General features: G+C 59.1%; 1 protein-coding gene across 1 annotated transcript in view; it reads left to right on the forward strand.

The window, feature by feature from the left end:
* The window catches only part of ALDH1L1 (aldehyde dehydrogenase 1 family member L1), a 38,651-nt gene that overhangs the window by 10,588 nt on the left and 15,534 nt on the right, over positions 1-12,529 (forward strand). Inside the window, exons 6-14 of the mRNA XM_045534146.1 lie at positions 167-256; positions 1,047-1,184; positions 3,926-4,051; positions 4,941-5,032; positions 6,618-6,765; positions 7,123-7,242; positions 8,617-8,744; positions 11,213-11,363; positions 12,304-12,374. Coding sequence (XP_045390102.1) covers positions 167-256; positions 1,047-1,184; positions 3,926-4,051; positions 4,941-5,032; positions 6,618-6,765; positions 7,123-7,242; positions 8,617-8,744; positions 11,213-11,363; positions 12,304-12,374 — 1,064 coding nt within the window. The remainder of the gene's footprint in view (positions 1-166; positions 257-1,046; positions 1,185-3,925; positions 4,052-4,940; positions 5,033-6,617; positions 6,766-7,122; positions 7,243-8,616; positions 8,745-11,212; positions 11,364-12,303; positions 12,375-12,529) is intronic.

Here is a 12,529-nt window from a genome sequence, read left to right on the forward strand (position 1 = left end):
AGAGAGCACCGAGAATGGGGCTCACCAGTGCAGGGACTCAGACCTGTGTCCAAGAGGCTGCGGGGGTCCCCAAGTCCCTCAGCAGGGCTTGGCGAGCCACGCAGCGGACCCCAGGGTGCCAGGGACGTGGGGAGAGACCAATCGAGGACACACTGTGTCCCCACAGGTGAACTGGGACCAGCCCGCAGAGGCCATCCACAACTGGATCCGCGGGAACGACAAGGTGCCAGGAGCCTGGACAGAGACCTGCGGGCAGGTGAGTTCGCGCGCGGCTGTCACACGCGTTTGTGACAGTTGTCAGTAAACAGCCGCTGCCCTGACCCTTACCCCCCTAACCAACTGCCCCCGCTAACACCTCGGCCTCTCCCCAAAGCCCGAGAGACCTGTCCACCGTCCGGTGGCGGAAGGGTGGCCGTCCCTGCGGTAACTCTGGGGGACAGCTGGGTTATGAAATATTTTGATGGCCGGGCACGGTGGTGGCGCACGCCTGTCGTCCCAGCTTCTCGGGAGGCTGAGGCAGGAGGATCGCTTGAGCCCAGGAGGTTGAGGCTGCTGTGAGCGAGGCTGACGCCACGGCACTCTGGCCCGGGTGACAGAGTGACACTCTGTCTCAAAAGAAAAAAATATTTTGGGTCTCACCCCTGCACTCACAAAGACCCAGTCCCAGGTCTCCCAGTCCCCTCCGGCAGGGAGGGGCCGCATCCTCAGGCCACGGGTGGCCGTGTGGGGGTCGGGTGCTGAAGACGGGGACCCTTGGGGACTCGCAGGTTCGAGCGAGGCAGCGTCACCCAAACAACTGTCCACCCCCCCGACCCCCAGCCGGCTGTCCACACTGCGTCCGAAAGCCAAATGCATCTCCTGATCCAAGCGACCCGTGCTTGGTGGCATCCCCAGGACATGTGGCCTCACACATGCTGTGACGCCTTGAGGATGTTTTCCCCCAGTTGTGTACCTGAGGTTCAAGGCCAGGGGCCAAAGTGACGGCTCTCAGGGCCACATGGGGCTCGGGGCCACCCTGCCACCGTCCCGTCTTCCTCCCTCCGCAGAAGCTGACGTTTTTCAACTCGACCCTGAACACCTCGGGCGTCGTCCCCGAGGGAGAACCTTTGCCCATCCCGGGAGCCCACCGGCCGGGCGTGGTCACCAAAGCGGGACTCATCCTCTTCGGGAATGATGACAAAATGGTGAGCGTGACGCTGGGGGTCATCTGCCGGTTCCTCGGGTTCGAGGCCACCCACAGCCCAGTCCTTGGGCTCAGGCCCCACAGCAAGAGCCCAGGATGCTTTGAACAAAAAAAAAAAGGGAAGAAATGAGATTCAGGAGGAAAAAGCCCACGTCGGTCCCCAAGCGCTGGGTCGGCCTGAGCCCTATCCAGGGCCGTGTAGACACTGCTGTTCTGGGGAGGCCACCGCTGATGGCTGCGATGGAGGGTGTTGGGTATTCATGGCTGAGCAATGCAGTTGCAAGAGAGTATCTGTCTCTAGTGAGTTCTAGTGAGTTCTAGTAAGTTCTAGTAAGTTCTAGTGAGTTCTAGTAAGTTCTGGAGGCTACTGCTCATGACTGCGATGGAGGGTGTTGGGTATTCATGGTTGAGCAATGCAGTTGCAAGAGAGTATCTGTCTCTAGTGAGTTCTAGTGAGTTCTAGTGAGTTCTAGTAAGTTCTAGTGAGTTCTAGCAAGTTCTAGTGCATTCTAGTAAGTTCTAGTGAGTTCTAGTAAGCTCTAGTAAGTTCTAGAGGCCACAGCTGATGTCTGCGATTGAGGGTTTTGGGTATTCATGGCTGAGCAATGGAGTTGCAAGAGAATATCTGTCTCTAGTTAGTTCTAGTAAGTTCTAGTGAGTTCTAGTAAGTTCTGGAGGCCACCACTGATGTCTGCGATGGAGGGTGTTGGGTATTCATGGCTGAGCAATGGAGTTGCAAGAGAGTATCTGTCTCTAGTGAGTTCTAGTAAGTTCTAGTGAGTTCTAGTAAGTTCTAATAAGTTCTAGAGGCCACTGCTGTCTGCGATTGAGGGTTTTGGGTATTTATGGCTGAGCAATGCAGTTGCAAGAGAATATCTGTCTCTAGTGAGTTCTAGTAAGTTCTAGTGAGTCCTAGTAAGTTCTAGTGAGTTCTAGATGCCACCGCTGATGTCTGCGATGGAGGGTTTGGGGTATTCATGGCTGAGCAATGCAGTTGCAAGAGAATATCTGTCTCTTCTAGTGAGTTCTAGTGAGTTCTAGCAAGTTCTAGTGCATTCTAGTAAGTTCTAGTGAGTTCTAGTAAGTTCTAATAAGTTCTAGAGGCCACTGCTGTCTGCGATTGAGGGTTTTGGGTATTTATGGCTGAGCAATGCAGTTGCAAGAGAATATCTGTCTCTAGTTAGTTCTAGTAAGTTCTAGTAAGTTCTAGGGAGTCCTAGTAAGTTCTAGTGAGTTCTAGATGCCACCGCTGATGTCTGCGATGGAGGGTTTTGGGTATTCATGGCTGATCAATGCAGTTGCAAGAGAATATCTGTCTCTTCCAGTGAGTTCTAGTAAGTTCTAGTGAGTCCTAGATACCACCGCTGATGTCTGCGATGGAGGGTTTTGGGTATTCATGGCCGATCAATCAAGAGAATATCTGTCTCTAGTGAGTTCTAGTAAGTTCTAGTAAGTTCTAGTAAGTTCTAGAGGCCACTGCTGATGTCTGCAATTGAGGGTGTTGGGTATTCATGGCTGATCAATCAAGAGAATATCTGTCTCTAGTGAGTTCTAGTAAGTTCTAGTAAGTTCTAGAGGCCACTGCTGATGTCTGCAATTGAGGGTTTTGGGTATTCATGGCTGATCAATGCAGTTCCAAGAGAATATCTGTCTCTAGTGAGTTCTAGTAAGTTCTAGTCAGTTCTAGTCAGTTCTAGTTCTAGTAAGCTCTAGTAAGTTCTAGAGGCCACCACTGGTGTCTACGATTGAGGGTTTTGGGTATTCATGACTGATCAATGCAGTTCCAAGAGAATATCTGTCTCTAGTGAGTTCTAGTGAGTTCTAGTCAGTTCTAGTAAGTTCTAGTGAGTTCTAGTAAGTTCTAGTGAGTTCTAGAGGCCACTGCTGCTGTCTGCGATTGAGGGTTTTGGGTATTCATGGCTGGTCAATGCAGTTACAAGAGAGTATCTGTCTCTAGTGAGTTCTAGTAAGTTCTAGTCAGTTCTAGTAAGTTCTAGTGACTTCTAGCGGCTCGCTGAAGGGATGCTCTTGGAAAATCGCGCAGGGCAGCCGGGGGCAGGCTGCGGAGCTTGCAAAGGTCAAGGTTCGGGCCGAGTCCGGCCTGGGTCTCTGCCAGGGTGGGCTCAGGAGTAGGAATTGCTACACCTGCCTGTCCCCACGCCGATCGTCCTTGGTTTTAGGGATGGGCTGGAGGGGACAGGGGGGACACAGCCCCTCGGCCTCTCTCTGCTCAGGCAGAGGGGCAGTGGACGCCCCCCTGGAGCAGGAGGACGGGCTCCAGCCACAATGCCGGGTCCCGTCTGCCTCCGCCATGACACCACGGTGGCAGCTTGGTGGAGACCCTTGACGGAAAGCCATCGCTCGCAAACTTCTGGGTCTGGCGGGGCCTGAGGTCACAGAAAGCTTCAGGAGTCCCCCAAAGATGGCAGGGTGGGGGTCTAGAGGGTGCGACACCACCAAGTAGACAAATGCCACCCACCCATGACTTCAGCCATGACTCGTTTTTTTTTTTTTATGCGTTTTTTTTTCCTGTCCCCTAACAAAGACATTTATTTATTCAGCAAATATTTATGGGCAAGCAGGTCCCAAACGTCGTGAATCTGGGTCTCCCTGTTCCCGCTTTGCCGCGAGGGCTGGAGACGGGGGGGTGGGGTGTCCCACGCAGCGCCCCGTTCTCCGGCCACTGTCATCCCCGCCCGAGGCCTGACCACCACAGGGACCGTGCAATCCTTGCTTTCGCAGCTGCTGGTGAAGAACATCCAAGTGGACGACGGTAAGATGATCCCGGCCTCGAACTTCTTCAAGGGAGCAGACAGCAGCGCCCTCGAGTTGACAGAGGAGGAGCTGGTCACCGCGGAGGCTGTGCGGGTAAGTGGCACCTTCGGGGCCGCTGTCCAGTTGGGCAGGTTGTGCACTGCACAAGCGTTCTGCAAATCCCGCTTCCTAGAGCTGGGCTGCGACCACCCCTCCGTGGGTGTCTGTGCTGGGCCCAGGTGCAGTGTCGGTTCTGTCGTGTCCTGGAGTCTCTTGTCCCTCCTTCCTCTACAAATGGCGGCAGGGGGCGGGGGGGGGGTCGGCCTGGGCTTTGCCCGGCTAAATCCGCTTCTTCAAGGGACTCATTGTCACCAGCAAACAAATCAAACAGAAGCGTCTGGAATATCTAACAAAGTCACGTGCCAAGTCCCATGGCGCTGTGATGCGGATGTGTGCAATGGAACCTTCCAGAAAGGCTGCCCGAAAGGCAGCATCCCAGGCTGTGGGCGGCACAAGCTGCCCGTCACACAGGCCAGGGCTCCGGCCCAGCGGTGCCGGGTGGTATCAACGGTGCTTGTCCCTCTGAGACTCAGTTTCCCCCGCTCCTGAAGTTCGGTCGGTGGTCGCTTCTGGGACTTTGTTCCCGGCCTGTGGTGACGAGGACCTTCTGGAGCTTGTGGTGGGAAGTGGCCCTGGGGGCGAGGTGGGGGCATCTGTTTGGGGACCGAGGACGGAGCCAGAAGATGCGACTTGTAGAGACCAAGCTGCTGAAGGACAGGCTGTGGTTTAGAAGCCGTCACGGGTCCGGGGTTCAGTCCCCGGTGGCCACGAGTCCAAGAGTGAGGACAGTGGCTGGGTGCCACAGTGGCACGGGCTGCCCCAAGGGACAGTCGCTCCAGGGCCAGCAGGACCCCGGGAAAGGGCAGCAGCTTGGAGGACAGAGCGGCCCAGCCCGGCCCCAGCTGTCCCCAGAGCCACCCTGTCACCGGGCCTTGCTTTGCAGAGCGCTTGGCAGCGGATCCTGCCGAACGTCCTGCAGGTTGAAGATGCCACCGATTTCTTCAAGTCGGGGGCCGCGTCTGTGGATGTGGTCAGGTAAGGCCAGGAGAGGAGGGGTCCCCACTGTCCCTGCCCCCGAGCGGGTGCCATGTCACAAGTCCCCGCGAGACGGAGCAGCGGGAGGCGGCCCGTGTGTTTGCTACGCTCTCGGATTGCACGGGCCCGGGAACCTGCAGGGCCCAAGCGTGGGGGTGTGGGGACCTCGGGGACAGACGTGCGCATCCGCAAGGAGGGTGCAGCCGTGCACAGTCTCCCGGGGACATTTGGGGAGGGATTCGAGACAGTTTGATGCACAAAAGCAGCTCTGAGGTCACGAGAAGAATCCGGGTTATGTATCGTGCGCGTTCGCTTTAGCCACGTAACAAGTAGCCCCAAACATCGTGACCGAAACCAACGCCGTGTCGCTCGCTCGCTCGCTGCTCTACGGGTGGCAGCTTGTCGTGTCGGGCTCAGCTGCTTGGGGCCGGGCTCAGCGGGTGTCAGCAGGGCTTCCAGAAGTGTCCGCGGGAGCTGTCCCGGTCAGCCGGGGCTGGCTGATCTAGGCTGGCCCCTTCTCTGGCCAGCCCGGGCTTGTGCTCCGGCCATGGTGGTGGGCGGGGAGGCCGAGGCGGGAGGATCGCTCGAGGTCAGGAGTTCCAGACCAGCCTGGGCAATGTAGTGAGACCCCGTCTCTACTAAAAATAGAAAGAAATTAGCTGGACAGCTAAAAATATATATAGAAAAAATGAGCCGGGCGTGGTGGCGCGTGCCTGTAGTCCCAGCTACTCGGGAGGCCGAGGCGGGAGGATCGCTTGAGCCCAGGAGGCTGAGGTTGCTGTGAGCGAGGCTGACGCCACGGCACTCTAGCCCGGGCGACAGAGCGGGACTGTGTCTCAAAAAAAAAAAAAAAAAAAGCCTGGTGCTAAGGAGAATGTCACACACCCCGGAGAAGGTGCCCAGAGGCCAAGCCAGGCCTGCAGAGAGTGACTGAGCTGGGGTGGGTGGAGGATGCAGAGAAAGCCGATTCTTTCTTGCGTTTTAAATAGTTAGGAGCATATATACTTTTTAAAAAAAAATTCGTGGCCAAAAGAATGCATGACATGATATCAACCCTTTCTTTTTTTTTTTTTATTGAGACAGAGTCTCACTCTGTCACCCGGGCTAGAGTGACGTGGCGTCAGCCTCGCTCACAGCAGCCTCAGACTCCTGGGCTCAAGCGATCCTCCTGCCTCGGCCTCCCGAGTAGCTGGGATGACAGGCATGCGCCACCACGCCCGGCTCATTTTTTTTTCTATATATATTTTAGTTGTCCGGCTAATTTCTTTCTATTTTTAGTAGAGACGGGGTCTCGCTATATTGCCCAGGCTGGCCTCGAACTCCTGACCTCGAGCGATCCTCCCGCCTCGGCCTCCCAGAGTGCTGGGGTGACAGGCGGGAGCCACCGCGCCCGGCCTGAACGCAGGGCTCTGAATGCACAGCCGAGGCTCCTCCCGCCGGTTCTAGGCTCACGGCCACCCTTTGGGTGCTGGATGGAGGCCCCTGCTAGGTCGAGGGACATGGCGTTCCTGCGTTTGCCTGTGGACCAACTGGGGGCCACCACGCCTCGTCCTGTGCCCCCTCTCTTTCCGTCCCCCTCCTCCAGGCTGGTGGAGGAAGTGAAGGAGTTGTGCGACGGCCTGGAGCTAGAAAACGAGGATGTTTACATGGCAACCACCTTCGGGGACTTCATCCAGCTGTTAGTGAGGAAACTGCGAGGGGACGATGGAGACGGCCCGTGTGTCATCGACTACGTGAGTCCTGGTGGCCCCCAGGGCCCCTCTCCCCTTGGTGGCTCCTGGGCTTTTTCTGTGGGCTGAGAATCCTCCCAGCCCCACGGTGGGGAGGCCTGGCAAGCAGCAAGTGGCATCGCTGGGGTCCCCCCCGGGTGGTGGCCTCGAAGTCTGTGTCACTTGTCTGTCCTGACCGCTCAGCTGCCCACGTGAGAGTTCCCCGAGCCCCCCGAGGAGGCCATGCGGGCTTGAGCCCCGGCCCCTTGGTTGTGCGTGTGTGTGGTCGTCTACCCACGTGTGTGTTGCGTGCATGCGTGCGTGCGTGACTCTGTGGCGGTCAAGGACAATCCACGCTACAGCCGTGGCCTCGGTCCCCAGGTGGAAATGGCCGTCAACAAGCGGACTCTCCAAATGCCACACCAGCTCTTCATTGGGGGGGCGTTTGTGGATGCCGACGGCGGCAAGACCTATGACACCATCAACCCAACCGACGGAAGTGTGAGTGCGCAGGCCTGGCGACCCTCCGCTGTCCCCCTGCCCCCGGCCTCTTCCCGCTTTGTCCCCTGCCTGCCCCACCTGCTCTATGGGTGGGGGCCTTTGATATGGACAGAAAACAAACCTGGTCAGTTTGCAGCCCGTCCTATGGGGATGCGGTAGGGGTGACATCGGGCTCAGGCTCTGAAATGTCCCGTGCCCGATCAGAGACCGGGAACAGAATCAATCCCCCTAGGAAGAAGTATGGTGTCACCTCCCCGCCATGTTTCAGGACGAGGCCCGTAGTTTGACATTTGCCCGTTCCACGCGCCCTTGCTCTAGTGGAATCCCACGTTTCCCGCGCTTTCTTGACCGCGACCTTGTGGAGTCGCGAACCAGAGCTCACGCACTGGGCGTGCACGTGGGGACGTGGCCGAAACCCGGGTTTCATGGGGCAAGACTCGCTCTTATGGGTCCACGCGGATATTTTTCTTTTTTTTTTTTTTTAAAACAGAGTCTGGCTCTGTCGCCCGGGCTAGAGTGCCGTGGCGTCAGCCTCGCTCACAGCAGCCTCCACCTCCTGGGCTCAAGCGATCCTCCTGCCTCGGCCTCCCGAGTAGCTGGGACGACAGGCATGCGCCACCACGCCCGGCTCATTTTTTGTATATATATTTTTAGTTGTCCAGCTAATTTCTTTCTATTTTTAGTACAGACGGGGTCTCGCTACATTGCCCAGGCTGGTCTCAAACTCCTGACCTCGAGCGATCCTCCCGCCTCGGCCTCCCAGGGTGCTGGGGCAGATATTTTTCTATCCCGTCCCACCCTGTCATATCCCTCGAGCCCCTGCGGAAAGGGACAGCCCACTCAAACGGGGTCATCTGAGGGGAGTGTAAAGAAAGGGTGACTTAGGGACTCAGGCACGGGCAGGGCACGGGGACGCAGAGAGGACACACCGCGCCCTTGGGGCTGGAGCACTGGGAGGCAGCCGTGGACTGGCCGGCACTGGGGTGGGACGCGGGTGGGTGTGGCTGTCCCTGGTGGCCAGCGAGGAGCTCTGGCCACACCGCCACCCCCAGACAAGGTGAGGGTGCGCGTGGGCGCACGGGGGCCGATCCAGGGCCACCAACAGTCGCCTCCGACGCCTGGTGTATTTCCCTGAAGCAGAATCTTTCTGTCCCCACCCGGGTTCAACGCGAGGATGAAGAGACGGTCCCCGAAATAGAGAAAGACATTCAGAACTTTTCCAAGATGGCGCCTCCCGCCATGTCATGGGACCCATTCTCCGTGCCCTCCCGTGGGCTGAGCCTGTCCCCAAGCTCACCCACGGGCTGGGGTCAGGCAGAGGTGTCTGGGTGCCCCAGCCCGGGAACGACTGTCACGGCTCTGTTCCCACTGCAGGTCATCTGCCAGGTGTCGCTGGCCCAGATCAGCGACGTGGACAAGGCAGTGGCCGCGGCCAAGGACGCTTTCGAGAATGGGCTGTGGGGCAAGATCAGCGCACGGGACCGGGGCCGGCTTCTGTACAGGTGACAGCCCCCCACGGCCACCTGTCAGCCACTGCCACGTACAGCTTGGGCGGGGGACGCTCCTGCCAAGGCTCCTGTTCCTGGGATCCTGCCAGGGGGCGCCAGGGGACACTGGAATCTCCTGGTGTCGTGTCCCTTCCCTTCCCTTCTTCTCTTCTTCTCTCTTTTTTCCTTTTTCTCTTGCCCACCTGCCTTCTCCCCTCTGTCCCCATTCAGAAGTCTCAGGGAGGGACTTGTGATTGTGACTCCGGCTCGTGCCCTCGGGGTGACAGGGAGGCCCAGAGGGGAGGTGCTGTCCCCAGAGAGCCGCAGGGTCCTGGGCAAAGAGGCGGGCGATGTTTCCAGAAGCGGGGGGTGCTGGGCCGGTGAGCCAGCCGGTGTCACGGTGGCCTGCTGAGCCAGTCTCAGGGACCCCCAGCTTTTATCCACAGGGTCCTGGGAGGGTCTGCAGGGTGCGGAACTGGTTATCGGGGGTCCTGGCACGGCTGGCTGGAGACTTCCCGCCTTGGCATTGCGGTCAGAGGGGCTTTTGTCTGTTTTCTTTTTCTTTTTTTTTTTTTTGAGACAAAGTCTTGCTCGGTCACCCAGGCTAGAGTGCCGTGGCGTCAGCCTCGCTCACAGCAACCTCAGACTCCTGGGCTCAAGCGATCCTCCTGCCTCAGCCTCCCGAGTAGCTGGGACGACAGGCACGCGCCACCAAGCCTGGCGAATTTTTCTTATTTTTTGTAGAGATGGGGTCTTGCTATGTTGCCCAGGCTGGTCTGGAACTCTTGGCTTTAAGAGATCCTCCTGCCTCGGCCTCCCGAGTAGCTGGGACTACAGGCATGCACCACCACGCCCGCCTCATTTTTTTCTATATATATTTTTAGCTGTCCAGCTAATTTCTTTCTATTTTTAGTAGAGACGGGGTCTCGCTCTTGCCCAGGCTGGTCTCGAACTCCTGACCTCGAGCGATCCTCCCGCCTCGGCCTCCCAGCGTGCTGGGGTGACAGGCGTGAGCCACCGCGCCCGGCCTGGCTTTTGTTTCTGAGCCCAGAAACGCCAGGGCTGCAGCCGCAGGGGCCCGGAGCCAGGGGACCTGCGTGGTTTGCACGGGGAATAGACACACCAGGGGGCTGGGGACAGGCCGGGGCTGTGGGGACCGCGGGCTCAGCCTGCCCCAGGTTCGAGAGCCCCGGAGAGGCCACTGGTTCTAGGAAGCCATCGGCTGGTGCCAGACAGTCCCTACAGCTCCTGGAGGTGGGGCAGAGCCAGGGGACGTGCGTGCCCGAGCTGGGGACAGCGCCAGTGGCTCTGACTTGTGGGTCTGGTCCACCCACCGCGCTGGCCCGACCTTGAGCTTGTGGGACTGGACGATGTCCTTTCCCGAGGTGCTCTGCTGCCCTCTGGTGGCGCCTGTCGCAACAACACCTACCCAGTCACCATGTACAGCTCCAAGCGAGGACCCTGCAGGAGGGCGGACTCCTCAGGGACCCGCGAGGTCCCTAGTGACCCGGTCCTGCCCTGTCCAAACTCCCAGTGTCCCGCACGGGGCGCTACCACCGCTGTCTCTGCCCAGCTCAGTAAAACACAGGCTGGTCCAGGTGCCCCGGCAGAGGGTGGGACACGATCTCCCAGGGAGGTGACTGCAAAGCGCCCTGGTTCAGTCAGGGCCGCGGGAATTGCAGCAATAACACCTCATCCTATTATGAGAGAAAGATCTAGAAGGGAGAGTTAAAGTTCCCGTGCCCGGTGGGCATGAGGGAGACTCTGGGGCCTCCGGGGAGCAGCCGGAACAACTGTTGGGTGAAGTTCCTGGGGCGTGCAAAGCAGGCAGGCTCTACCTGGCTAAAAATGTGTTTTTTGGGGGGCTGTTTGAGAGACAATCGGGTGCGTGAAAAATAATTTGAGTTTGGTGCCAGCAGAGCTTGGAGCTAACGGGTCCCGTTTGTGCCACAGAGAGTGAGTTCAGCTGTCCTGTAGCTGATGGAACCCTGGTCCCTTAACTGTCACGAGACGCTGTTTTCACTGCTTGGTTGGCTTTTGGAGGGTGTGACTTTTTTTTTTTTTTTCTTTTTTGAGACAGAGTCTCGCTCTGTCGCCCGGGCTAGAGTGCCGTGGCGTCAGCCTCGCTCACAGCAGCCTCAGCCTCCTGGGCTCAAGCGATCCTCCTGCCTCAGCCTCCCGAGTCGCTGGGACGACAGGCATGCGCCACCACGCCCGGCTCATTTTTTCTATATATATTTTCGTTGTCCAGAAATTTCTTTCTATTTTTAGTAGAGACGGGGTCTCGCTCTTGCTCAGGCTGGTCTCGAACTCCTGACCTCGAGCGATCCTCCCGCCTCGGCCTCCCAGAGTGCTGGGGTGACAGGCGTGAGCCACCGCGCCCGGCCAGGCAATGTTACTGTCCCACGGTTCAGATGGGGAAACTGAGGGGCAGATGAGCGACGCCAGGCCTGAGCCCCGCCCCCACTGCCACCCCGTCGCAGGCTGGCGGACCTCATGGAGCAGCACCAGGAGGAACTGGCGACCATTGAGGCCCTGGACGCCGGAGCCGTCTACACTCTGGCCCTGAAGACCCACGTGGGCATGTCCATCCAGACCTTCCGCTACTTTGCCGGCTGGTGCGACAAAATCCAGGTGGGCGGGCTCACGGGGGCAGCCCAGGCTCGAGGGTGGCAGGCCCCGAGGGTGGCAGTCCAGCCCGCCGTGTGCTGCTGCATAACCGCCACCCCTAAGTGGCTTCGAATGACACGCATTCACGACGACCCCGAGATCCTGCAGGTGGGAGTCCGGGGCGGCCTCGGCTTGGTCCCATGCCAAGGTCCAAGTCACCGTGTCACCCGGGCTGGGCCGTTTCTGGAAGCTTCGGGGCCCGTCCGGCTGTTGGCAGAGATCCGCTCCGTGCAGTTGCGGGACTGAGACCCCAGGTCCTTCCTGGCTGCGGCCTGTCCCTAGGCCCCCCCGCCCGCGGGTCCCCATCTCCCGGTGACAACGCGTCTTGCTCCGGCTTGGAATCCCCCTGAGTCTTTTGCAACTAACTGGAGAAACCAGTCTGGTTTTCTGGGGGTGATTCTAGAACCACGTGCATGAGCCCCGCCATCCTGAGGTCAGCGGGACACATGACATCTTCCCGGGAGGGACAGCTTGCCGCATTCTCAGGCCCCAAGAGTCGGGTGTGGAACTTTGTCCCCGGGACCCCAGGGAGACCCGGCCCTGCAGGGCTCAGGGGGTCTCTCCTCTGCACTGGAGCCCGGCAGTCCCACCTCCCAGGGCTGCTGCTCTGTCACTCTTGTCACTCCCGGCAAGAGATGTCACTCCCAGCAAGAGGCAGGCCCAGCTGCTTAGAGCTGGGGGGACAGCAGCCCAGCCCCCTCGGTGGGACCAGCTTCCTGTCCCCAAGGATCTGCCCGACAGGCTCCAAGTGCAGCCTCAGTGTGCCCCTCCTGGCAACCTATCCGCTCGTCCCTGGATGCCCCAGGCGTCCCTGTCATTCCTACCTGGCACCACGGTGCGGGACTCAGGACACCCCCCTGGGTCCCCCCCGGCCTCCTCCAGCGACATCCTGTGCTTTCTCCAGGGCTCCACCATCCCCATCAACCACGCCCGGCCCAACCGCAACCTGACCTTGACCCGGAAGGAACCCGTAGGGTGAGTGGCTGCCCAGGTGACATCCGTCCAGGCAGTCCCCTGTGTGTCCCACGGCCCTGCCTGCGGGCAGCTCGTGACGTCCCTTTATTATGTGTTTATCAAACAGCCATTCCGTCCGCCCCTCGGGCACCCTGGTGGCCCGGGGGCTGCTGTGC

This window comes from Lemur catta, chromosome 21, assembly GCF_020740605.2.
Source record: "Lemur catta isolate mLemCat1 chromosome 21, mLemCat1.pri, whole genome shotgun sequence".
Taxonomy (NCBI): domain Eukaryota; kingdom Metazoa; phylum Chordata; class Mammalia; order Primates; family Lemuridae; genus Lemur; species Lemur catta.